At 50.4% G+C, this 23564-nt stretch overlaps 2 protein-coding genes across 2 annotated transcripts; one reads left to right on the top strand and one right to left on the bottom strand.

Moving 5' to 3' along the window:
- Nucleotides 1–788: 788 nt before the first annotated feature.
- TADA1 (transcriptional adaptor 1) lies at nt 789–14368 on the bottom strand. The gene is made up of 8 exons (XM_071435773.1): nt 14255–14368; nt 13912–14003; nt 12791–12856; nt 6437–6534; nt 4179–4388; nt 3033–3184; nt 2137–2299; nt 789–1233 (listed from the first exon to the last, which is right to left on the bottom strand). Exons 1-8 carry the CDS (start codon nt 14326–14328, stop codon nt 1081–1083), a joined length of 1008 nt encoding a protein of 335 aa, XP_071291874.1. The 5' UTR covers nt 14329–14368; the 3' UTR covers nt 789–1080.
- Nucleotides 14369–14440: 72 nt separating this feature from the next.
- Nucleotides 14441–23343, top strand: PRDX6 (peroxiredoxin 6). Its single transcript, XM_071435781.1, has 5 exons — nt 14441–14571; nt 16934–17090; nt 21350–21496; nt 21964–22110; nt 22628–23343. Exons 1-5 carry the CDS (start codon nt 14480–14482, stop codon nt 22757–22759), a joined length of 675 nt encoding a protein of 224 aa, XP_071291882.1. The 5' UTR covers nt 14441–14479; the 3' UTR covers nt 22760–23343.
- The last annotated feature ends 221 nt before the right edge of the window (nt 23344–23564 follow it).

Raw genomic sequence — 23564 nt, 5'->3', positions numbered from 1 at the left:
GTTATAAAAACAGTAACTGGGAAGAAACATCAGGGATCTACACCCTCCTCAGTCCTGGAGGTACAGCAGAGAAGAAAACTTCACAAGAAATATGACAAGTTTCCCATCCAAATACATTCCATATAGGAAAACCAGAATGAAGTGGAACCATGAGCTTCCCCTTTCATTTTCCCCCAGAAGAAGCTGTTTCAATTCCATTAATCTGGAGGCACAGTGAGTGAGTCACACTTCAGCAGGTACCTTCATGTTTGAGGTCAAACCCAGGCCATGTAGTAATTAGGACACTTTAATGGAATTCTCTTGTCATAATAAGCTAGTTCCCAGAGCTGACTCAGGAATACAGAGTCAGAGCACCTAAAACCCACAAGGTGGGATTTCTCCTTTTACACAGTGATCTGCACATCTCCCATGTGAGGAGGTGTGGCTGCATAATGTCATAATGAAGTAATACAAGCCTGCATATTTTTACAAGGAAGCAAAAGGAGAGATTTGTTCATGCTGCAAATCCAAGGAGTCTTCAACACCAAGACAATTCCCTTTTGTCATAGTTTTGTTTTGTCACAGTTTCGAAGCAGAAGTTCCCTTGGTAGGAGAGGAACAACATCAGCTTACAGAATTGCTCATCTGCACAAGAGCCCACCTCATAACCAGTTGATGAAAAGGATCCCACTAACTGCAACAGAAGCTGGACAAGACCTCTGGATTCTGAGCTCAGGAGGGAAACTATCTGAGAGGTGAGGGCAAGGAGGCAGATTCTCCATGCTCACAAAAGAAAACAAGAGCACACCTTATTTAAAACCAACTCTTTCCACTCTCACATTTATTTTTCCTAAAAACAGTCCTTGCAAATGTGTCTCATTTCTCTTTCCCAATTGAGTGGCATTGCTGCAAGTCCTCCACGGCACATGACTCTGGGGAAGCAGAGAAGTGTCCCACAACTCAGTCCCATTTCCATAGGAAAAGCTGACTCATAAATCACATCATCCTGGAGATGCTGACACAGGTTTGGTAAGGAGCACCTGAATGCCAAGTCCCAGGAGCAGGCTGGAGCCACCTGAGGGCTGGCAGGGCTGCCCAGCTCTAGCAGAGCAGGAGGCCCTCCTTCACGGCCAGGCGCTGCCGGTGGATCTTGTCCTGCTGCAGCTCCTCGTGGTTGGGATGCCAGAGCTTCATGACAATCCTCTCAATGTTTAGAGCATAGACTGTGTGTGCAGGGATCACTTCTTTGTGCACCTGGAAAGGCATGGTGGGAAACAAGCTGCACACTTCCATACACATTTGCCCATGTTACCAGGGAATAATCTCCCTCTACCACAGGGGCCAGCTCTGCAGAGTGGGAACAAAGGGAATCTCACAGGGAGAGCTGCTCCCTGCCAGCACTGCCAGCACAGCACAACCACCTCTTACACCACTTGCTAAGGGAGTGCCATGGTAAGGAAATAGTAATTTTGCTCTTGGGGTGGCAATCAATAACTGATCATCAAAACCATAGAAATAACAATTCTGACTAAACATGAGGTGAATGCTTGATTACAGCTCTGTGGTCTGTATCCACAGCTGTCAGACAAAATCCCAAGGCCTGTTCACAACAGTACAGATCATCAAGGGGGAATTTCTAACAACTAATTTTAGACATTCAAAGTGGCAATGCCCCCACAACTGCCAGAGGAGGAGGGAACCACAGCCATACACTGCCAATGAAAATTCACCCAGCTAACCTCAAATGCCTCCCCAGGGCTGGGGTGATCACAGCCAACCCACTGCAGTGGCCTGCATGCCAGGACCAGGTATTCCTCTAAGTACCCAGGTGGAACAATGAAGAGTAAGAAGGGACATGCCAGGTAAGGTATTTTTCTGCAGCACTGTCAAAATCCACCCAACTCAGTTCTAATAAGAGTTCACCTGTCTTACACAGCTGTGAGACAGGGATTTCCTCCTCAGCTCTGTGACCAAGGGGATCAGAACAGGCATTAAACCAGCAGTTAACAGTGGGAACAAATCAAAGCCAAAGAAGGAAAGGGACTATGGGAAGAGAAAACAAGTCCCCCTCCATGCACATAAACCACGCCGAAGGCTTGCAGCTGGCACCCAGGGCGGCGCTGCCTGTGACACGAAGGTGTGACATGACCAGCTTACCTGCAGTGCCTCAAAGAGGTCGTACATGTTGACTGGAGGCAGGGATGCTGGCAGGGTGTCCCCAGAGCACGCCAGGAGCAGGGCTGCCTGCTGCTCAGCATCATCAGGAGCGGGCGGGGGGGCCAGGCTCTGACCTGCTGAGGGCGTGGTGCTGCTCGGGGGGCTGGGGGCAGAGCAGGCAGAAAACATCCCAGTCACAAACCAGCACCAGCTGTGGCTGTCATACAGCAGGAGCCTTCCTGTTCTGCACCACAGATGTGGTACATAAAATTATTTTAGCTCTAATAAAAATTTCTTTTAAATTCCGGTTTAACAAGGAGTGTGGACTGAGCCTCAACATGCTCCAGCCCTGCTTAAATGGTCTCAGTTGTGCAACTTTTTGTTACTTGCATCCAGTAGTTTCTACCCAGCATAAAAATTAAGGCACACACAACATTAAGCTGGAACACTGGCCGTTAGGCAGAGTTGTTTGTAGCGCTACAATCAATTCTTCAAACACCCACGACCTCCTGTCAACTGCTAGAAGCTGCCACAGACAAACAAAACTGCCTTCTCGTACACAAACACTGCCAGATGCACTGCACAAACTCTTTGACACAGACTCCAAACAGAAGGACCTCAAAGCCCTGCTAACTGGAAAGATGTGCCACAGAACCATAAACACATTTGCATGCAGGAAATGACAGGATGGCAGTGTCCTGCAGGTCCTCACTCCAGTGCTGGGAAATCCCCATATTCTCACTCCCTGTTCAGCTGCACAATCCTCCATACCAATGCCTTCCTAGCTGGTGAAAGCAAGACACCATCAACACACATACAAGATGCAACTGAGCCATGGAGTAATTCCAAGACCAGCAAAATCCATGTACATTATCAGCGTGCTGCCAGCTCCTTACCACTCAATTAAGTTGTTATAAGCAACAACACTGTTCTTCAGATATGGCTGAGGGTTGACATTGCTTCCAAAGGCATACTTGAAATGGCCATCCCTCAGACGATAGGCTTTCCTCCTGGATATCACAGAGGTCAGAATGTCCTTAAGGTGGTTCTGCAAGGAAAACCAATCTTGTGACATGTGCTGATTCATTCACTTGTGGATAGAAGGGCCTCAACAAATGGCAAGAGAGAAGCAGTGCTGCTATGACAGGGACCTAAAGATGGAAGGGAACCAATATCTGGACAAGCTACAGGAGGTTTTCATTATCCAGCCCTTGGATACAGAGAACATGGCACTTTGAGGACTGTAAACATCAGCCTGTGAACTATACTTTAATATGTGATGCCCTGCTTCAAATGTCAAAGGGGTGTCTTCGATGCTAGGAAATTCCCAACCTTTGATCAAAAGTTAAGATTTCATAACTGACACTGGATGTTACACTTGAACTGAAATGCACGTCCTGACATGACAGTGAAAAGCCCCTCACTCATCTTTTTCATTTGCCTGAACAGTGCTGGAGAAGGAACTGTCTGGAAAAAACAAGCAGACAACTTCTTCATTTGGCCTCAGTCCAGATGGGAACTCAGGTGGCCTCCACATGCTGAGTGCAGAAAACCAACCAGACATCAGTGCTCCAAGCAGTGGCTGTGTCATTCCTGGGACGTGTACAGTGATGCACCACCAATGGCCAGAGCCAAACCAGGACTTCACCTGGATAAGGTATCACCTGCTTGTGTCCCTTCATGGCCAGGCAAGACACTGTGCCTGTAACAGATTGCTTTTTATAGAACTGGTCAAACTGGCATTCCCATTCTGTCCCTGCTTTTAAGTGACAGGAATAGCACTTTCCACAGCAGCTACTTCAGCATGCCTGGGGTATTGTGCAAGTACATTAAAACTAACACTTGCAGGCAGAAGTCCCAGACTTTACATCTAGGGCACGAGATTCTCCATTCTCACATTACTCTGGGGACAAAAGGACAATTGGAGAACAATCAGAACAGCAGGATTCCACCCCATGCAGGGGGGCAAAGCCCCAGACTGCACACAGAGCCTTTTGCTGCTGCTGTCACGAGAGCACTGCAGCCCCCCAGCCCAGCCTCACCTCCACAGCATACACAACAGCTGTCACTGCCTCCTCGGTGACATTGTCCAGCCCGTGCTCATAGGCAGTGACAATCATCCTTCCTTCCAGCTGGCCACGTGTGGGGAGCATCATGGTGTGAGAGCACAGCTTCAAATCATCATCCTCCTGAGGATCCTTTGCCACAAACTGCTGGGCTCCCGACAGTGGGTTCTGAGGCTGGAACCGGTGCTGACAGGAACACAACATCAAAGCATAAGGTAACATTCATTCAGACCCTTTGGTTCATCTAGGGGACATCCCTTCTCCAGTCAGAAAGCTTACATCTATAAAAAAATCCTTTAAAAATCCTCCCCAATGGCTTGTGACCGAAGAAATTGTTAAGTCAGTGTTGGTATCCTTTCACTGGACTTGTTCAGTAGCACCCCAAACCACCTGAACTTTGGGTATCCACAACCCACCGCAGCAAGAAATTCTACACACCACATGAAGACTCACCTGCTCTGGTCTGCTCTGTACCACCCCACCTGCCAGATTTGTTTGATTCTCCTGGGAATCTCAAATGCAGTCACTGACTGCCTCTTTTATCTCCTTTCACACTACCCAGGCCAGTGACTGGACTTTCACATCTCTCAGACACTTTCTGTGTTGAAAAGTTCTCATCTATTTAGTAATTCCTTGTACAGAAGGGTGCATTTTTACTTACCATCTGTACAGTTACCCTCCAGATTAAAACCCATGATCCTAAACTTGTGTGATTGATTCTTACATTTCTCTAATGCTTTAAACTTAGCCCAATTCCAGCACTAATTTCATACTCCAGGCTCCCTGTGTACTTTCACTACTCTAAGCAGAGCTGTGTTACAGAACAGCCACTGAGATGGAATATGACTATTTTTCTGAACTGACTCAGTAATTTAGCAAAAATACTCATCACAGAAGAGGAATTCATACTAGAAGGTGGCATTTCCCAAGCCATATGTATTCCAGCACAAATCCTTGGCTGCATTGTGTCTCAAGCTCTGAGTGACTGTGATGGCTCCTCAGTCTCCAAATAAAGGGGGGAACAAAGCAACTGGAAATTATTGATCCTTGAGCCCAGCCATGTGCTTGGCCCAGCTCTGACCCACAAGGAAACAGACTCAACACACTCCCTCTACTTTCCAATAGCTGTGGAATGGAGATTGCTGCAAGGCTCTTATGGGGCACCACGACAAACACACTTTAAATATGAACAATGAATAAGCAGCAAAGTGGATTTCTCACATCTTAGTTTCAGGGGAGAAAGGGGGGCTGCTTTAGTCAAAGGACAGTGTGGCATTTAACTCAGAGTGAAAAACCAATCCACCCACTGGTGATGTGAAAGCAGGTTTCCCTCCCCATCATTCTAAAGATTTATGCTTTCATTACAGGAAAGTCACATGCCTGGAAAAAAAGACCTTCAAAACGTAAGCAACTCTCAAGAGGAATATGGTTTGGGAGAGCAGAAGCCAACTGGAATGGACTTGTGGTCATTCACAGCTGTTATTCTGACCAGTGAGGGAAACATTATGAAATACCAAGGCACTTGCACATTCACACTACTCAGGAATCCCATTAGTACCAGAAAAGCCCATTAATCATAAGATGCACTTCATACAGTGCTTACTGCCAAGCATTCCTGAACAACACACACTAGAAATCTGGTGCATCCTAAGGGTAGTGAGTAAATCAAATTCCAAGACTTCCACTACATCACAACTTGCTTCTCGAACTCTCATCTACTTGCTACTGAACTCAAGAGTTCCAGTCAGGTTTTAAGACAGGCAAGGTAATACAGTACGAATTCAGAACATCACAATAGAGGTTGCAGCTGGGAGCACTGCAAAGTAATTTGAGAATTCCTAAATATAAGCAGCCTTCAGCTGGACTTGCATTTCTTTGGATTCCTTTAGTCTCTGAAGCACACATAGAGTGCCTAATCCCAAATCTCCCCTCCACACTGGTCTGGCAGCACAGAAACAAGTGCAGAACAGGGGTGTGACAGTGCAGGGTGGATGTACAGAGCCTCTGCAAAGTGAACCGGATCTTGCACGTTTCTGTGCCACCTACCAGAAAATAGCACCTTTAAAAGGCATTCTCAGCTCTGAAACAACTTGACCTTCTGAAAACATTACACCCAGGATCTCACTTCTAACACTTTGAGAGTTAGTCAGAGAATTCTATCTGACTGCCTGAATAAACAGTAAATCACTTGTTTTAGGAATTTGGCAGATGTAAAGAGAACCACAGACACTTACATCGAACTTTTGGCGAACTGAAGAAATCTTTTTCTTCCCTTTGGGTTTTCCAGGTTTAGTTGCAGAGCCACCTGGCCATGGCAGAGATCCAGCACCTTCTACAAATTGAAAGGAAAAAGAAACCAAAACAAACCAACCAACAAACAAACAACAAAAACCAAAAAAACACAAAACACCCACTCAGTGTTGCTGATTTAGGGCCAGGATGAAACCCTTAACATTTGGCCACCTGTTAAGCCTCAACCCAAAATCAACAGCCATAGCAAAGAGGGGAGAACATCTTTGGTAGCCCCTCCCTTCCTCTGTCAGCCCCTTGCTACTTTGACTCACTCACAACACCCATGACTTGTGTAACAATTTCTGTCCACACACCACACAAAACCCACAGTGGAAGGAGAGAGATAAGCACAGCCTGTAAGAAAATCCAAAAGGAAGGAACAAGCTGTTTGTTCCATCAGGAAGGTAAGAGCTTGCCTAAAGCTCTTACCTGGAGGTGGGTTCTCCTCTCACCCACTCCTGGATCAGGTCAGATGCTAAATCATCTGAATTGAGCAGCCTGACTCCCCAGTTCTCCTGCTGCTTCAGCAAGATTTGTCATGGATCCTTATTAAACACCACTACATCAAGCTGACTGTTCTGCTACACTGAAGAGAAGGAGAGGGGGGGAAGAACTGCAGAGGCCACTGAGCCCAGGACCAGGATGTCACTAATGTGACTGGTGAGCAAACAGCTGAAAAGAGGTTCCTGTTTAGTACTAATAAATAAATACATTTGGTCATATCATCAGCTCTAAAGTCCACTGAATGCTGTCTAACAGCTATCCCTACAGCAGGCCAAACCACATCCTGATAATCACACAGCTCTTGGCAAGGACAGCCTAGCAAATTTCCTGCTGACAGGCTTACAGCATCTGTGAGCAATTAATTCCTTCAGGAACACTGGCTTAGGACAGCACTGCACTGGATGTGTGTGTGCTTGCTGGCCGGGAACAAGTGCAACTCAGAGGCTGGACAGCCCTCTTGTGGCTGCAGAGCAGCCTGTGCTGTGTGCCTCCAGCACCCTCCTGCTAGCCCGGCCCTGCAAGTGAGCATCCTCTTCCTTTGGAGCACAGCGTGCCCTCAGCGTGTCCCACTGAAGGGAACTTGGACAGCTCAGCTCTGAAGGCACTTCAGCTGCCCCCAAAGCAGAGCCTGGAGCTCCCTGCCAGGCAGCTCTGACAGCACAGCAATGTCTTGGACATCCCCTGGCCACACCTCAGCCAGAATTTGCCATTTCCTCTAGAGAGAGACAAGAGGTGACAGCAGCCTTTCCACATCTCACCACCCACAGCCTGGCCAGCCTCACTGACCACTGACCAACACCCAGCTGTGGGTCTCTCCTCTCACAGTTCTCACCAGCTTCACACCAATCTGTGGGTTTATCTCTGGCTCTCCCAACTATGCTTAATCTGCTGTAATTGAGAATTAACTATGGTTAATTTGCTGTAGTCAGAAACTCAAACACAATTATACCACAGCCCTGTTTGTAAGGAATGAGGCTGGCTAGAAGTCCTTGGCTATGGGGAGCTTCCCACACTCACAGCTGGAGCACAACCACTATGCCCTCTGCTTTGGAAAAAAAATATTCTAAAAGGATCAGGCTCAGCTGAAGGATTCAGGCTTAGTTTTTGAATGGTCAGCTGCTAAGAAGGGATTAAAAATAACCTACACACACAGAGATGGCACATTCTCCCTATATTAAAAAAAAAAGTTGACCAAGAAGTTTAGCTACATGCTATCAGAGAGGTGGAAACCCATAGCCTACAAACCCTGTTGTCAAAATCCACTGGTCAATTTAAGAAATTAAAAGATAATAAATAAAACCTCCCCAAAACTTGTAAGGCTGGTGTCATTGCTCATCAATACATCACAGGAGAGGCCCTAATAATGGAGCATAGGAAACCACTGTGGAGAACCACATCAGCTCTCACACAGCTCATTCACAGCCTCATTTGTGACCAGAGAAAGTGCCATGAGTGGAGATGGAAATTGCAAACACTCTTTCCTCTGTCAGTGTTATGCAGATATAATAAGCTACAGTTAAGTCTGAATTTCTGAAATACCTTTTTTAAGAAAAATAATACAGTAGGTTTTAAATTAAATGGCAACTAAATTTATAGGCTTTGACAGTAGATCTGAAAGATGCAAATTAATTGAATCTCAACGTGCATGTTTAACAAGAACTTAGCCAAACTCAGCTTAAAACAAGGAAAAGGTGAGATACAATCTCCTATTCCCCACTATAAGGAGCCCATAGCACAATTTTTGGTTCTTTTTCCAGGTTTTCATATTACCAAGCCCAACTTGCACTAGATGAAGAAAGCAAAATTTCCCTCTAGCATTCTAAGAAACCAGTACTTGCCTTCCTGGCCACAAATGACAAGGCTGGGTTGGCTCAGACATGAAACTTCAGAGATGAATGCAGATTTTATTTAATCTTGCTAGCAAAGGAATCAGACCTTAACAAGCCACAGCTGCTGCTCTGCCTTCAACGATCAGCAAGAGCTAAAACCATTTTTCTAGGAGCTGCCACATCTCTGCATGGCACCATCATGATGGCACCAGCCAGTCCAGACAGAGCCTGTCAGGTTTGCCTGACATGCTGCATGAGGAAAGGACAAAGAAACAGAGAAAGTCACCACAGGAAGAAGCAGACAGAGAGAAAACACACATTTCCCACGCCTGTTTACTTGATCTTCAATTGGGGGGGTTGTTTGTTTTAATCTTCTTGCAGGAACAAGGGTTTTGGTCAGCTATTCTGCTGATATCTGGTTGATATTCTGCTGGCTCTCCTCTGCATATTCCTCTGCTCTCCTCATACTGTTATTTTCTTACTTTTCCTCCCTTCTCAGTACTCTGGGAGCAGCAAAGAGGAGCAACTTGAGCCAATCTCACAGTTGAAAGCCCTCTAAGCAAAGCCTGTGGACAAACCTGATGAAATAAAATGCTGCTGTTATTCCACATGAGTTCTAATTCACCAAACCATCTTTTAATTGGCTTCAGACTATTATCAAATAAATTAAATCCTTACATCACTAACTCAAGTGTTTGCAATTGTCTCAGTTTTACTGCTAACATTTAACTAAGAAAGGAAGGAACAGTTGCAACAAGATACATATTAACTCAAGAAACCTTGCTACCCTGAGTGCTTGCATCTGTCCAACAAACAAGGTCAGCTTAGTAAGCAAGTCCATGCAAGGTTAAGAAAGGATTTAAATCAGAGTCTCTCTTGATGGAATTTTTTGGGGAAGAAAAAATCCCAGTGTGCTGGTTTGGGGAGGAAAAAGGGTCATTTCTTCCATGGTAGCTTGCACAGGACTATGTTTTGGATGAGTGCCAAGAACAATGCTGGTGACACAGAGATGTTTTCACTCCTGCAGAGCACAGAGCCCAGGGATTTCTTGCTCCTCACCCCATCCCACCAGCTAGGAGCCTGGCAGGGCACAAGGACTCGGGAGAGGACAGAGCCAGGAGAGCTGACCCCAAATGGTCATCCTTGACATCAGAATGGACAACACACCTCCCTGCCTCTGCAGCAGCCAGCCCTAGATGGCCCATGCCAGAGAGGCTGTGCAACTGGGATTTCAAGTGGTTTGGGTGACTGACAGCCAGAGCAGATGAGAGGGGGAAATGCAAAGCATCCTCAAAAAGGGTGATGGTCACCAACTGCTCCCTAAATCCCAGGTGGAACCACTAGTACAAGAGGCAGCAAAACTGGGACCAGATGGGTTTGTTTGCATGTTCAAGATATACTATAATCACTCCTGAAAAATACCTTCCCCAAGGGTTCTTGTTCCAGTACAGTATCAAGTACAACTTGACCACTGACCACACATGGTTATTTTCCCTTTGTCTCTCACAAGAAGGTGGAAAGTACATGCATCAACAACCCTTGTGATGGTGTGCCAAGTGCCTCAAAAACACTTCTTTAAAGTTACTTATTTCCATGAATCATCAAGTAAACACCTTCTACCCAAACTCAGTGGTAGAGATAAAAGCCTGTTAGCTTTCCATTCTTACATGGAGGGAAAAAAAAAAAAAAAAGAGAGAGAAAGAGAAAATACCAAACCACAACAAAACAAAAAAACCAAACTAGCAGGTGTTAGACTGGCATCTAGGGGAAGAAAGATAAATCTAGATGTTAAAAGCTAGTATTCCAGTGATACTGCATTTTCCTGGGCTTGCATGTACCACCTTAGAGCACACACAGCTGATAGGGAGATCTTGCTCTAAGAGATCTCCCAGTCAGTGGCCCAGAAAGAGGAGCCTCAGCTCCCAGATCACTGGGAGACTGCACTGATCTGTGGACAGCACAGCTGAGCTGCTAGAAGGGACCAGCAGAACGCACTGTTAGCCCCACAGCACCAAACCACATCTTTAAGACCACACAGCCATGATTAAACTGACTTTTTTTCAAGCTGGCTTATGCAGTCTGTGGCCACAGAGCCAGCCAAAGCTTGCCTGAGAGCCCTGGAGGTGACCAGCACTGGTGGCCAGCTGGCTGCCACCACAGGCTGCCATGACCTGCTGAACCACCACAACCAGGCTTCTTCCAGGGCTCTGAAGAGAGCAGCTCAATGGGACAAAAGAAAACAACCTCCAGGGACTTGAAATTAAAGCAGGTCAGGCAGGAAATAAGGAGCATATGGAAAACACCTGTGGAGCAGCACCCTGCTCTGTGCTGGGGCTCCCACCTTCAAACAATCCTAAACAGCCTTGGAAAGGGACACCTGGGAGAGTTTGCTGAGGAATCCTGACCAGACAGCTGCACACCATGACTAAGTGGCATAAAGAGACAAGTGACATTCAGAACAGCTGAGCCCAGAGCATGCACACAGGAATAACAAACCCCAGCCTCAGCCACGTGGCAGGAGGCTCTAGCCTGACCACTGCCTCTGAGCTGTGAGCTGCACCCCAACACTCAGCAGCTCACTGCTGAGCTCAGAGAACAGGCTCTGCCTCCCTCCCCTCCTCATTTAGACTCAGCTGCTCCAGGTGATCATCAGGGGAATCTCTGTTCCTGTGCACTCTCTTTATAATCCAGCTGTAATTAATTGCTCAAGGTTAAAAGCAAGGAGCAGCAGATTCAGACATAAACCGTCTGATTTACACGAGTCCAGCTCCCTAAAGGGAACAAGTTTAGGACACACAAGGTGTTTTTGCAGTTCAATCAACAGCAAACAATTCAAGTTTGGAGGTGGGGGCAATCAACATTTAATTAGCACAGCTGGTAGAGTTAAGGACCAGCTCCAACACAAAAACTCATGGCCATCCATGAATTTTTCAGGCATTATTTCCACTAGCTACAACAGGCACCTCTTTATAATCCAGCTGTAATTAATTGCTCAAGGTTAAAAGCAAGGAGCAGCAGATTCAGACATAAACCGTCTGATTTACACGAGTCCAGCTCCCTAAAGGGAACAAGTTTAGGACACACAAGGTGTTTTTGCAGTTCAATCAACAGCAAACAATTCAAGTTTGGAGGTGGGGGCAATCAACATTTAATTAGCACAGCTGGTAGAGTTAAGGACCAGCTCCAACACAAAAACTCATGGCCATCCATGAATTTTTCAGGCATTATTTCCACTAGCTACAACAGGCACCTCAGTAGCAGGTATTCCCTCAAAAAAACTCATCTCTCAGGTCTCAGCCCATGTAAGCTGTAACAATCTTCTCTCCCTTCCTACACAGCAGTTCCACACCTTGAATTGCAGCTCAGTTGCCCTTGCTACCACATCTCTGGGTTGAGAGCTCTTTTGGAGACCAAACAAAACACACCTGCACCCCTGAGGGCAGCCAATCTAGACACTCACAGAGCTAAAATGTAATTCTAGATCCTCACAAAGTTAAAATGTTAGCTATCTGCAGATGACTGGGTTAATAGGTCATAGTTCAACCAAGGCTCCCAGTAAGCACTTTTCTATCAGATATGTACTTGAAATCAAGATGAGTCAGGAAAAGTCAGCTCTCCACAATGACCAGGAACAAAGTTCAGAGGAGAGGGAAAGAGATAAGCAAAGCACATCAAAGAGAAGGCTGCATGTGCCTTGACCCTTCAGCTCACAGCAGACACCAACCCAGAGTTGAAACCAGATTATCACAGGCAGCAGTCCAGCATCAGCCTCTAACCAAGCACACACAGCTTGGTTAGAAGCACCCCTGCTGAAACATCATTTTGCTACATTTTACCTGTGTGGCAAAAAAACCCATGAATATGAAGGCTGAGGACATTGGGGTACTGTGCACACACCCCCAAACACACAAGTGGCAGGCAGAGTGTTACACCAAGGGCTTAATGAGGCTTCTCAGGACTCACCTGGGGCAGAAACCAAGATCTGGCATCGGGTGAGAATAGCCAGGAGGAAATCATTGTGAGAATGGACTGTGCAGAGAGAGAGAGAGAGAGAGAGAGCTCATTAGCAGCACATCAGTGCCCAGAGGCACCCCCTCAAAGCCATCCTAAAGCTGCTCCCTAAGCTTTCCCACTGTTGTGTTCTCCCCACCTGCTCAGTCAATTTTTAATTTAAGTTTTTTGAGAGTTTTCTTCTACTGGGCTGAGAATCTACTACTATGACAACAACACAGTGGATACTACACACAGCACAGAAACAATGAGGTCACTTCTCAGTATTACACACAGCGTATTACAGCTGCTTGACAAGTTCTGCTGTATTCAGCCAGTCAGAAGAGCAGCTGTCCCCTCCTGCCATGCAGGCACCCCACTGCAGTGCTTTTGGTTTTGTTACAAATACACCAAAATGAGAACCACAAAGATGAAGTCAGCTCAAATAGGCTCTAACAAAACAGAACTTCATTGCAAAGGTTATCTGGAACATAGAGTAAATGTGCACAAGAGAAAGTGAAAACAACTTCAGAGGATTTTAGGATCCTCTTTGGAGTCTGAGCACCAAAAAAACTCCCTGCCTTTCCCTAAGGGATCACAAACATGGAAACCAGGAGCCCCCACAGTGAGCTCAGCAATGCCCACCCATGTCTGCAGACACACAGAGATGCAAGGACCGAGGAATCTCCCCCTCAGCACCCCAGCTGCCAGTCCCAAGGGCAGGAAGGACCTGCCTGCTGCAAATGCACCCTGGGGAACCCAGGCTCCCGCCCCTGCTCCAGCTCCAGCCAAAGGGAAAGCGCAGAAAGGACTGTGCCTCCACAGTGACATTAAAAAATGGCTTTTTGGTTGCTCGAACAGCATGTTTTACATTTTCATCACATTTACAACGGCAAATTGTCTGTCAGTACCGGGGTTATACAGGGACTTCCCCATGCAGGCCAGGGCACCTCCCACCATTTTAACCCCATTGCTGCCGGAGCCCTGGCCGCTGCTATTTCCCTCACAAGCACTGTCCCCGTTCGGGAAGCACCGCGGAGCCCGCAGGAGCTTCCCAGGCCTGGCAAGGAAGCGAACCCCGGGTGCTCCTTTACCATTGTCTTGCGTGAGAAGCCTGCGCGCTTCCAGGTCAAACTCCTCCTTGCTGATCTTCTGCTTGAACCAGAGCTTCAGGTTGGCCCAGTACCTCAGGAAGAGCAGGGAACCACAGAATCAATGCGGTTGGAAAAGATCTCCGAGATCATAGGGTCCAACCTCTCAACCAGACCGCGGCTCTTTCCCCTCCCCGAGCACCTCAGCTGAGGAACAGAAGCGCTGCTCCCTCACGCAGCGGCAGCAGCGGCGCCGAGGCTCTGCAGAACACGGCAGAACACGAGGGGCCGGGAGGGTGGCGCAGCCCCGCTAGCCCCGCTCCCCCGGCTCCCCAAGGGCACTCACTGCTTCACGTTCTCGCCCAGAGCCTCACTCAGGCTCTTCTTGGCCGCCTCCAGCTCGCTCACGTAGGTCGCCATCACCGCCTCGGCCCGTCACGTGCCCGCGCTCACGTGCCCGCGCAGGGGGCGGTGGCGGCGCGCAGGCGCAGAGCGGGCGGCGGCGGCGGCGGCGGCGGCACCGAGAGCAGCGCCGGGAATCGCACCGGGAATTGTATCAGGAGCTGCAGTCATGCCGGGGCTGCTGCTAGGGGATGAGGCGCCCAATTTCGAGGCGGACACCACGCAGGGTCGCATCCGCTTCCACGACTTCCTGGGAGACTCGTGAGTGCTCGGGGATGCGGTGGGAGCGGGAGCGGGGGTGGGATGTCCGCGCCGCCGGGGAGCGCGGTGAGGCGGGACGGAGCGGGGCCGCTCACCGCTTCCTTCCTTCCTTCCTTCCTTCCTTCTGCACGCTGAGTCCCGAGTCACACGGTTCCGGGGGCTCGCTCCAAAATGTGGGTTTTCCTCGTGGAACCGGGGCGCCGAACACGGCGGGATTCCCGGTGGGCAGAATCCCGTTCCCATCGTCCCCGGAGGGCGAGCCGAGCTCCCGAGGACAGAGGACAGGCAAAGCCCGGCTGGCCAGAGCGGCGCTCAGCCCAGGGCGGTGCTGGGGACAGCTCGGTGTCCCGGGAGTGCCCAGGTGACAGAGGGGACAGCTCGGTGTCCCGGGAGTGCCAAGGTGACAAAGGACAGCTCGGTGCCACGGGAGTGCCAAGGTGACAAAGGGGACAGCTCGGTGTCCCGGGAGAGCCCAGGTGTGCCCAGGTGACAAAGGCCCCGCTCCCCGGGCACTGTTCTGCAGCCGCTGCCCCATTCCCGACACGGGCACGGCGCCCCGGACCCCGCTCCCGGTAAAGCTTGGCAGGCTTGGATCAGCCCCTGCTGTGGGCATTGGGAGCTTGGGCAGAGGGGAATAAGAGCCCTGTGAGCCCTTGAGGAAGCGGCTGTTCCGGCCGGGCACGCAGCTCTCCCCTCCTGCTCGCTGCTGTTGCTCACGGAGCGCAGGCACCATGGCCAGGGAGCTCCACGTCAATAATTCCTGGTGACCCGTGGCAGTCACACGGCCCTGGCAGAGCTGCAGGAACCCTCACCTCATCCCTCCAGCTGCATTCCCAAGGCTCTCAGACAGGGCTTTTGCTGTGGTGCTGGGGGCCGGGTGAAGATCAGTGCAGTAAGATCTGTGTGGTTTGAGCTGAGAAATGGTGGAAGGAGTCTCTGGCAGGGAATTTGGAGTGCTGGGGGTGGCTTTGCTTTAGCCCCTGGCAAGTCCTTAGAGCCTTTTTGCTCCAGCTTGTCCTGCTGGGCTGCGTTGCTGCCTTTCTCTGTGCACTCTTTACCTTACCTGGGAGGTGCAGGATTAGTGTTTGCTGCTCTAAAGACTCAAAATCCATTGCTGCCAAGCTGAGGTGGCTGTGTCATTGTAACAGGAGCCACAATGTGATGTTAACTTCTGGCCTCCCCCACTATTGATTAATTCTTACCTTTTAATGAAGTGTAGCTCACAGCAGCAGCTGGGTTAAGGCTTGGTCCTGTCCCATTCTTTTGAGCTGCATGATGCACATTTATGTGTGTCTCCTCGTGCAGGTGAGGTGCAGGGGTAGTGGCCAGCTCGTGAATCAGTGGCCATCTCTGCAATAACCTGGCCAGGCACCCCCTCACACGTGGGATCTCTGGGCTGCACTGTACACCTGGCTCCCCAAACTTCCTCCCTCACACAGCAGTGTCCACCTCCATGTGACGCACCAGGGGCTATTCCAGCATCTCCTGCAGGATCCTGGAGGCAGAGTGGGGAGCGAGGTGCAGGGAGTTTCCCAGAGCAGGGCTTATCTCATGGAAGTTTCTGGTGATAGGGAAGGAAGAGTTGCCGGGGCAGGAATTCCTTATCAGAGTTGAGCTGTTCCTGCACTCCATGCTGTGCAGTCTGCACAGCATTGGGAGCAATGAAAGTTTGACAAGAAAGTCGCACAGATATGTATGCTTAGCAGAAAGATTTTTGAATGTAGAATATGAAGAAATAATGGAAGCAAGTTTTGATATAGAAGAAAAAAATTGCTGAGCTAGTCTTACTGGATAACCAAGAAGGCAAAGGATGTGTTAGTTAGAAGGGGTTTTTATGGCTTAGAGAAAAGGATAAACCCACCCCAAACAAGAAGATGTTTTTACCAAGCAGAAAGAGAGCACAGGCAAACAAGCCTGCCAATGCTGCAAGTAGAAAAAAGGTCTCAGAATTTTCCACTGCAAGAAAACTGAAAAGCAACTTCTAGCTTAATCTGTAATGTACTAACTTTTAGTGATTGGAGAATATGGAATTGGACAAGAATATGGTAATTATAGTAGTTATGATAGGCTATAGATAAAAGTTAAGGTATAGATTGGTTCTAATGTATTAAAATGCTCAGCAAAGAAAAGTATAGAATGCAATGTAACCTAAACTAAGGGTCTGCAGGGCTGCCTGCAGCTGGAGCTGACAGCTGTAGGCACAGGCTCTGTCCTGCTGTAACACCTTGGATGTTATAAACTGCATTTTGGAGAGCTGCCTGGAGTCCCCCATCCCTCATTCAGGCTCTTACAGCACAGCCGTTGCCTGCAGCACAAACCAGAACCACAGCTGACCTTCACAGCTGCTTCCCTGCCATTGCAGGTGGGGCATCCTGTTCTCCCACCCGCGGGACTTCACCCCCGTGTGCACCACGGAGCTGGGCCGGGCGGCCAAGCTGGCACCCGAGTTCAGCAAGCGCAACGTGAAGATGATCGCGCTCTCCATCGACAGCGTGCAGGACCACCTCTCCTGGTGCAAGGTACGGGCTCTGGGGGGGCCTCAGGGCCAGCTTGTGCTGCTGCCATGCTCCAAAGGCTGCAGAAAATGCCCATGCAGGCTTGGAGGTACAAGCGTCGCATCCCAAAGTGTGGCGGTGCTGAAATGCAGAGCGGGAATGGGGAGGGTCTTCTCCATCTTCATGGAGCACCCCACAAAGTCCAGGGTGCTCTTTGCACTTTGATGGTGATGCCTTGAGAAGGCTGAGCTAGAACAGAGGCTGGACAGAGTTAAAGAATAAAGTAGGGATTTATTAAAGGTCTCAATGGATCCACCTTGGGCAGCACAAGAGCCCAGCCAGGGCTGCACCCAAGATGGACCCAAAATGGTCACAAAATGGATGACTGGTCATGGGGTCTCTCACTTTTATCAGTTCTGCTCCATGTGCACATTGGAGTTAATTGCCCAATTACAGCTTTAGGTTATCAAGTCCCATCCTTCCTGTTTTTCTCTCTTCAGCCCATGGTGTTTGTGCTCTTGGGGCTGAGATTTGGATCATTTGTCCTTGGTGCCCAGCTAGAGAAGGAATTGTTTTGTCTCCCTACTCTGTGAAGAGTGCTCACCATCCCCTAAAGCCAGACCCACACACTAAAGCAGCACAGAACCTGAAAAATAGAAAAGCTAAAACCTGAGGCATCAATATAAGAGGAAAGCAATATTACTGCTGTCCCACCACTACTGAAAGGGTTAAAATGTGTGGAGGTGATGCCAGAACCTCAGAGGAAGGCAGCCTACCCACAGACCCTCAGGAAGTTCTGTAATAAAACAGGAAAGGAAAAGAGGCATCAGAAGTGAGGAGAAAATTGCAATTCATGCTCAGGCAGGGAGGAGAAAACAAACGGAGACATGTTAACTGTAAAATCACAAATAGGAGAATGTTAAGTGTAAAATGGACATGAGGGAGTACTAAAAAGAGATGGGAATGGAATAACTCAGTGAAGGACCTTGCAAGGAACTAAAGAAAAACTTCAAAGGCAGCCTGTGTGTGCTACCAGGGAGAATGCTGCCAGGGCTAGAGGTGGCAGGGGTCTAAAATGAGTATTTCAGACAGAAATGGCCAGAGTGTAAAAATCCTTGGGTGAATTACCTGCCACTCTCTGAGCTCTTAAAATTGGGAATGTTCTCACGTATTTTCCAGGGGTGAGAGGTGTTTGCAATAAGAGGCATTAAAGGTGAGAAATTTCTACACTCAGTTGGACATTACTTTGTGACTAACTGGCTTTAGAAATTAGCTAATTGCCTTATTGCTTAAATCAGCCTTTCTACCTGAGTGGTGCATGGCCAATGCCCCAGCAAGCCTCAGAAGGGCCTGGGAAAAGCAATGTACAAATCCCAGTAAATGAGATTTCTGTGCTGCTCAAACTGGCTGAAACCAGCAGACAAATTAGCAAATAACATGTCATTAGCCAGAACAGAACATTTGTGTTGTGCTTTTGTGAGGGAGACTCATCTGCTGCTTGGTCAAAGCTGAGGTGTTAGGGTGTTGCTGACTTCTGCAAAGCCTTTGAATTTGCAAGCAGCTTTTTCATGAAGTCAGCTCTGTGAAGGGCAGGCTCTTTCTTGCAGGAAAGCAGGGATTTGTGTCAAGGGAGGGAAGTGCTGAGCTCTTTCATCCTGCAGGGATGTGTGGGGTTCAGCAGACTCAGGTGATCTGAAAAAGAGATGAACAATGAGCTGACTCTGCTGATCCTATGGAATTATTCACATGGCACAACCTCAGGTGAGACCAGGAAAAGTGGCAGAACAGCCTTGATGCTGGCTGAGGGGAGGCAGAGCAGGAAAGCTTTCCAGAAAAACCATGGAAAGGCAGTGACTGAAGCTGTGGTGAGCTTCCTGTGAGGCTGGGAGAAGCCTTGGAGCCAGAGGTTTGGAAGTGTCAGCTCAGCACCTGTCAGACAGAAGCAGCTGAAAATCCTCCAGAGCCAAAGATCCAGCTGGTGAGGACAAGGCTGGAGTGTTCCATGCAGCCTGTGTTTCACTGGATTGAGACCTGGAGTGAGCAAAATTTTGGGTGGGCAGAACCCTGTGTGCAACATTCCCAAACACACCTCTGCTCCCTGTCTGGATGAAGCTGCTTTTACCTGGGCCACAGCCTGCAAGGAAGCAAGGGGGCAGGAGGGGTGGCTGAACTCCTGCATGAAACAATAAAGAAACTTGTGCCAGGTCTCAGTGGGCAGATGGGATCTGCCTGGGAAGGTGGGGCCAGAGTGCAGCCAGGAATCCCTGTGTCCCTTTGGGCAGCTGTGCTTTCCAGCCAGGGATGTCAACAGCTCTTCTTGGCCATCCCTAGGCACAGAACAGAGCCTTGCTCCAGGACTGGGGACTCTGGCTCAGTCAGGGATTGATCCCAGCTCCCCAGGCAGGAGGTTGCTGCTTCTCCAAGGGCTGGGGGAATGCCTGAGCTCCCTGAGCAGGCCCTGCTGTGCTGTCAGAGGTTTCAGTGCTCTCTCAGGCCAGGAATACCTGCACCTTGGTGACTCAGTGGTGAATCAATCCCTCCTGTGATGTCTGGTTTCAGCTTGGACTCTGGAAAGAAAATCAGTGATTAGGGAAGGGAGTCATGGGTGTTTTATTGCAACACAGTGTGGTTTGTGAGGCTGTTTTCTCCCTGGGCCAGGAACTTACGTGCATTTTGGAACGAGTTACAGTCCATAGGATTCAGACAATACTTCTCAGAAACTCTGCTCATCCTCCAGCCCTGCTCTAAAGAGAGGAGTGGGTGGCTCTCATTTGCTGATGTCCATCTGCAGCCTCCTGTGACTCTGTGGAGCATTCAGCGGCATTTCTCCTCAGCTGAACTCTCCAGCTCTGCTCTCCTTTCCTGCTCTGCTCTGCCAAGGCAGGTTTGCAGGACAGCAGAACCAATTCCCTGCTTCCTTCCAAGGCAGGCCTGGCCACAGCCCAGCTGAGAGCAGTGGCCCCTTTCTGCAGAGCTGTGGTGACACAGAAAGGCCTGGGGAGAAAACAGGCAAAGAGCAAAGCTGGAAAGGAAACCTTTGGCCACGAGTGCACCACTTGACCTGCTTGCAGCATCCTGAGCAGCTGGGGCAGGGCTACAGCCCCTTTTGTCAGCACCAGCAGCCATGGGGAGGGTGCAGGGCCTGCCTGCTCTTGCTGGTGTTGGTGTGCTCTGAGCAGAGCCAAGGGGCAGCATTTCCAACCCTGCCCTCCCTGGGTTCCCTGTGAGCAGGGCCCAGCCTGCTCCCCACATTCAGAGCCCGGGGAAGGCAGGGGGGTTTGCACACTGAGGTTATCAGCTGAGCTGATAATGCAGCACAGCCCTGTGAGGGAGCCTCACAGCAGCACTGCAGTCACTTTTGTCTCCTTGTAGTATGCAGAGGGTGGAAGGAACAGGCTGCCCTGTCCTGGGACAGGAGCCTTGAGTTCTGCTTGCTCTGATGCTGGCAGCTGCCCTGCCTGTGCTGCCCTGAGCAGGCTCCTCCCAGCACTGCTGGGGCTCCCTGTGACCTGGGAGGGTGGCACTGCACACCCCAGGCATAACTTAAATGCTCTAGTTGAGTCCAAACCAAGTGTGGAGATGCTCAAAATACATTTCTTTGTGTGTATTTGTGAAGCAGGTCCAGTTGGGATCAGTACAGCCTCATAAACCATGTTCACAAGGCAGAGCCTCCAGGGCTGTGGAGGGGGATGGTTTTCTCTTCTGTGCCCTGAGTGGTTCAGAAATGAGTGAGCAGCATCCCAGCACCTGCACTCAGGCTTCCAGTGGAGTTTTTTGAGAGCCTTTAGTTAAGTAAGCGGTGAGTGATTCACTGGATGGAACTGGTGCCTTCCACAAGACCTGTGAAGTGTTGGGCCTTTCTTTGTCAGCTGGTTTGCTCTGCCACTAGAGAAACAACTCCTTAGGAGCACAGTCCAGTTCAGCTGTGACACCAACACACCTGTCAGCAGTGCAGGAGGCAACTGGAAGAGGGGCACAGTTCTCAGTTAAAGCTCTCTGTGTCACTAGCAGGGGCAGGAATTCCCTGTTGCTCCATGCCCACTGTCTGGGCAAAGCAACTGCTGCCCAGGCTGTGAGCACAGACAGCCTGAGAACTGACCTGCAGAACAAGGAGGCACAAAAATTTCTGGTTTGTCACCTGGTTTCTGGAAACTCATGGAAGGCTATGAACCCTGGCTGCGCTGTCCCAGCCCGAGGCCTTGGGGCCAGGGAGCTCCTGGCTCTGCCTGGCCTCTGCCTCTGTGCTAGGGCCACAGGAACATCCCATGGCTTTGTCCCTGCAGGACATCAATGCCTACAACGGGGAGCAGCCTGCAGAGAAGCTGCCCTTCCCCATCATTGCTGACAAGAACCGGGAGCTGGCTGTCAAGCTGGGCATGCTGGACCCGGACGAGCAGGACAAGGACGGGATGCCCCTGACGGCTCGAGTGGTGAGTCCTGCCTGTCCCACAGCACCAGGCCTGCCCAGCAGCACAGAGCCACGGCTGCCAGCCTGCCCTGGGCCTGTGGGGCAGCTCACCTGGATGGGCATGGCCACCCCCAGGAGCTGGGCTGGCTCCCTTGGGTTCTGTCATGGTGGTCCACCAATTCTGGTCGTGCCTGTCCCAACTCATTTCTGTCAGTGCTGGATCTGCTGGGCTTTCCCTTTCCCCTCACGTGCTTGCACTAGAAGGGCACAGGTAGCAAAACGAGCTGGTGTTGGACACAGGAGCTCCCAGAGCAAAAGCCCATCCCCTGGGCATCAGTTGCTCTCTGGATCCCCTCCGTGGCATCTCCCCTGTCCCAACACCTGTGGTCAGGCAGCTCCTGGGAAAGGAAGGAGCATCAGGGCTGAGCAGATCCAGCTGTGCAATCAGACAAATGCGCCCAGCCCCTGACACTGTCTCCCTGTGCTCAGGTATTCGTTTTTGGCCCTGATAAGAAGCTGAAGCTCTCTATCCTGTACCCAGCCACCACTGGGAGAAACTTTGATGAGATCCTGAGAGTGGTGGACTCCCTGCAGCTCACAGCATACAAGAAGGTCGCTACCCCTGTGGACTGGAAGGTGAGGAGCAGGGCAAAGCTCACAGCCAGGCACTGGGAACAGGCATTGAAATGGCAGCCAGCCCCCCTTGAAGGGGCACCCAGGCTGGGGGAAGCAGCAGCTGGAGGCAGCTTTGCCTCTGAAGGTTTCCCCAGTGGGCTGGGCCAGCTCAGCCACTTCCCAGCAAAGCAGATCTTCCCCAGGGCTTGGAGTCAAGGGGGAGCCAGCACCAGCTGCCCAGGGCTGTCTGAACTGTAGGAATGGATGAGCAGACCAGGGCAAGCTGTGCTCCATCCAGCATCACAGAGAGGCTCAGCCTCCCCCCTCCTCCCTCCCTGTTCCCCTGGGAGTGCCATGGCTGTGGGATGCCGTTGGCAGGTGGCACAGCTCTCCCTTTGGACATCTCCCGTGGCTCCTGCTGTAGCTCCCACTCACTGCTGGCTCCAGGCATGGGACATCGCTCACAGGGGGGCAGAGCCACCCATGCCCAGCCCTGCCAGCTCCTGACTGTCCCCATTTGTCCCCATCTTCTCCCCAGCCCGGTGACAGCGTCATGGTCGTGCCCACCTTACCTGACGAGGAGGCCAAGAAGCTCTTCCCCAAAGGTGTCTTCACCAAGGAGCTGCCCTCAGGCAAGAAGTACCTGCGCTACACCCCACAGCCAGAGTGAGGGCTGGCTGGCTGGCTGTCTGTCTGTCCATCCATCCTGCTGGGATGCCAGAGCCTTCCTGAGCCCAGCTCCTGCCCCTCTGACACCACACCACCTACAGCCTTGTCCTGGCACACTGCTGCTGCATGGCAGCCCTGAGCCAGCCCTCCTGAGCCAGCCCTCCTGAACCAGCCCTCCTGAGCCAGCCCTCCTGAACCAGCCCTCCTGAACCAGCCCCCCTGTCCCTCTACCCCATCCCCCCAGAACCAACCCCTGGGTGTTCTCCTGCCTCAGCCCAGCCCTGCCAGGAGCACACGAGCAGCCCAGAGGGGACTGCAGGGCTCCTGCTCTGGTGTCCCTCCCATCTGGTGCCAGCCTGGAGGCGTGGTGAGGAGGGGTGTCCTGCTGGGACAGGGAGCTCTGGGGGCTCCAAGCTGCTGTGTGCCTTTCAGAGCAGCCATCTAACCTGTGCTCCATGAGTAGGGGAGGAGCTGCAGAGCTAAATCTCTCACCTCTTAACTGCTTTCTTGTCTCTTGCTGGAAGGTGATGGTTTCCAGGTTTTGTGGAAGAGGGAGTCAAGCAAATAAACTGACCTTCAGTACTACCCGCAGTGTCCCTTGTCTGTCCCCCACATTTGCTGTGTTCCCTGTGGGCACCAGCTGGGATTTGTGCCCAGGCTCTGGAGGGGGTGGCAGCAGCACAGACTGCCCTTGTTCTTGCTCTGCAAGGAAGGAGTTTTGGAGGGACAGCTTGTCCCAGGGCACACGCTCTCAGACAAGGCAGCTTTCCCTGCTGGGGAGGAACAATGTCCCTGAGCCTTGGCCT

This window comes from Agelaius tricolor, unplaced genomic scaffold (genome assembly GCF_023055355.1).
Source record: "Agelaius tricolor isolate 1412-34295 unplaced genomic scaffold, bAgeTri1.0.p SCAF_11, whole genome shotgun sequence".
NCBI classification, from domain to species: Eukaryota; Metazoa; Chordata; class Aves; order Passeriformes; family Icteridae; genus Agelaius; species Agelaius tricolor.
The sequence above is the reverse complement of the archived record's forward strand: the minus strand, read 5'-3'. Positions and strand labels throughout refer to the sequence as shown.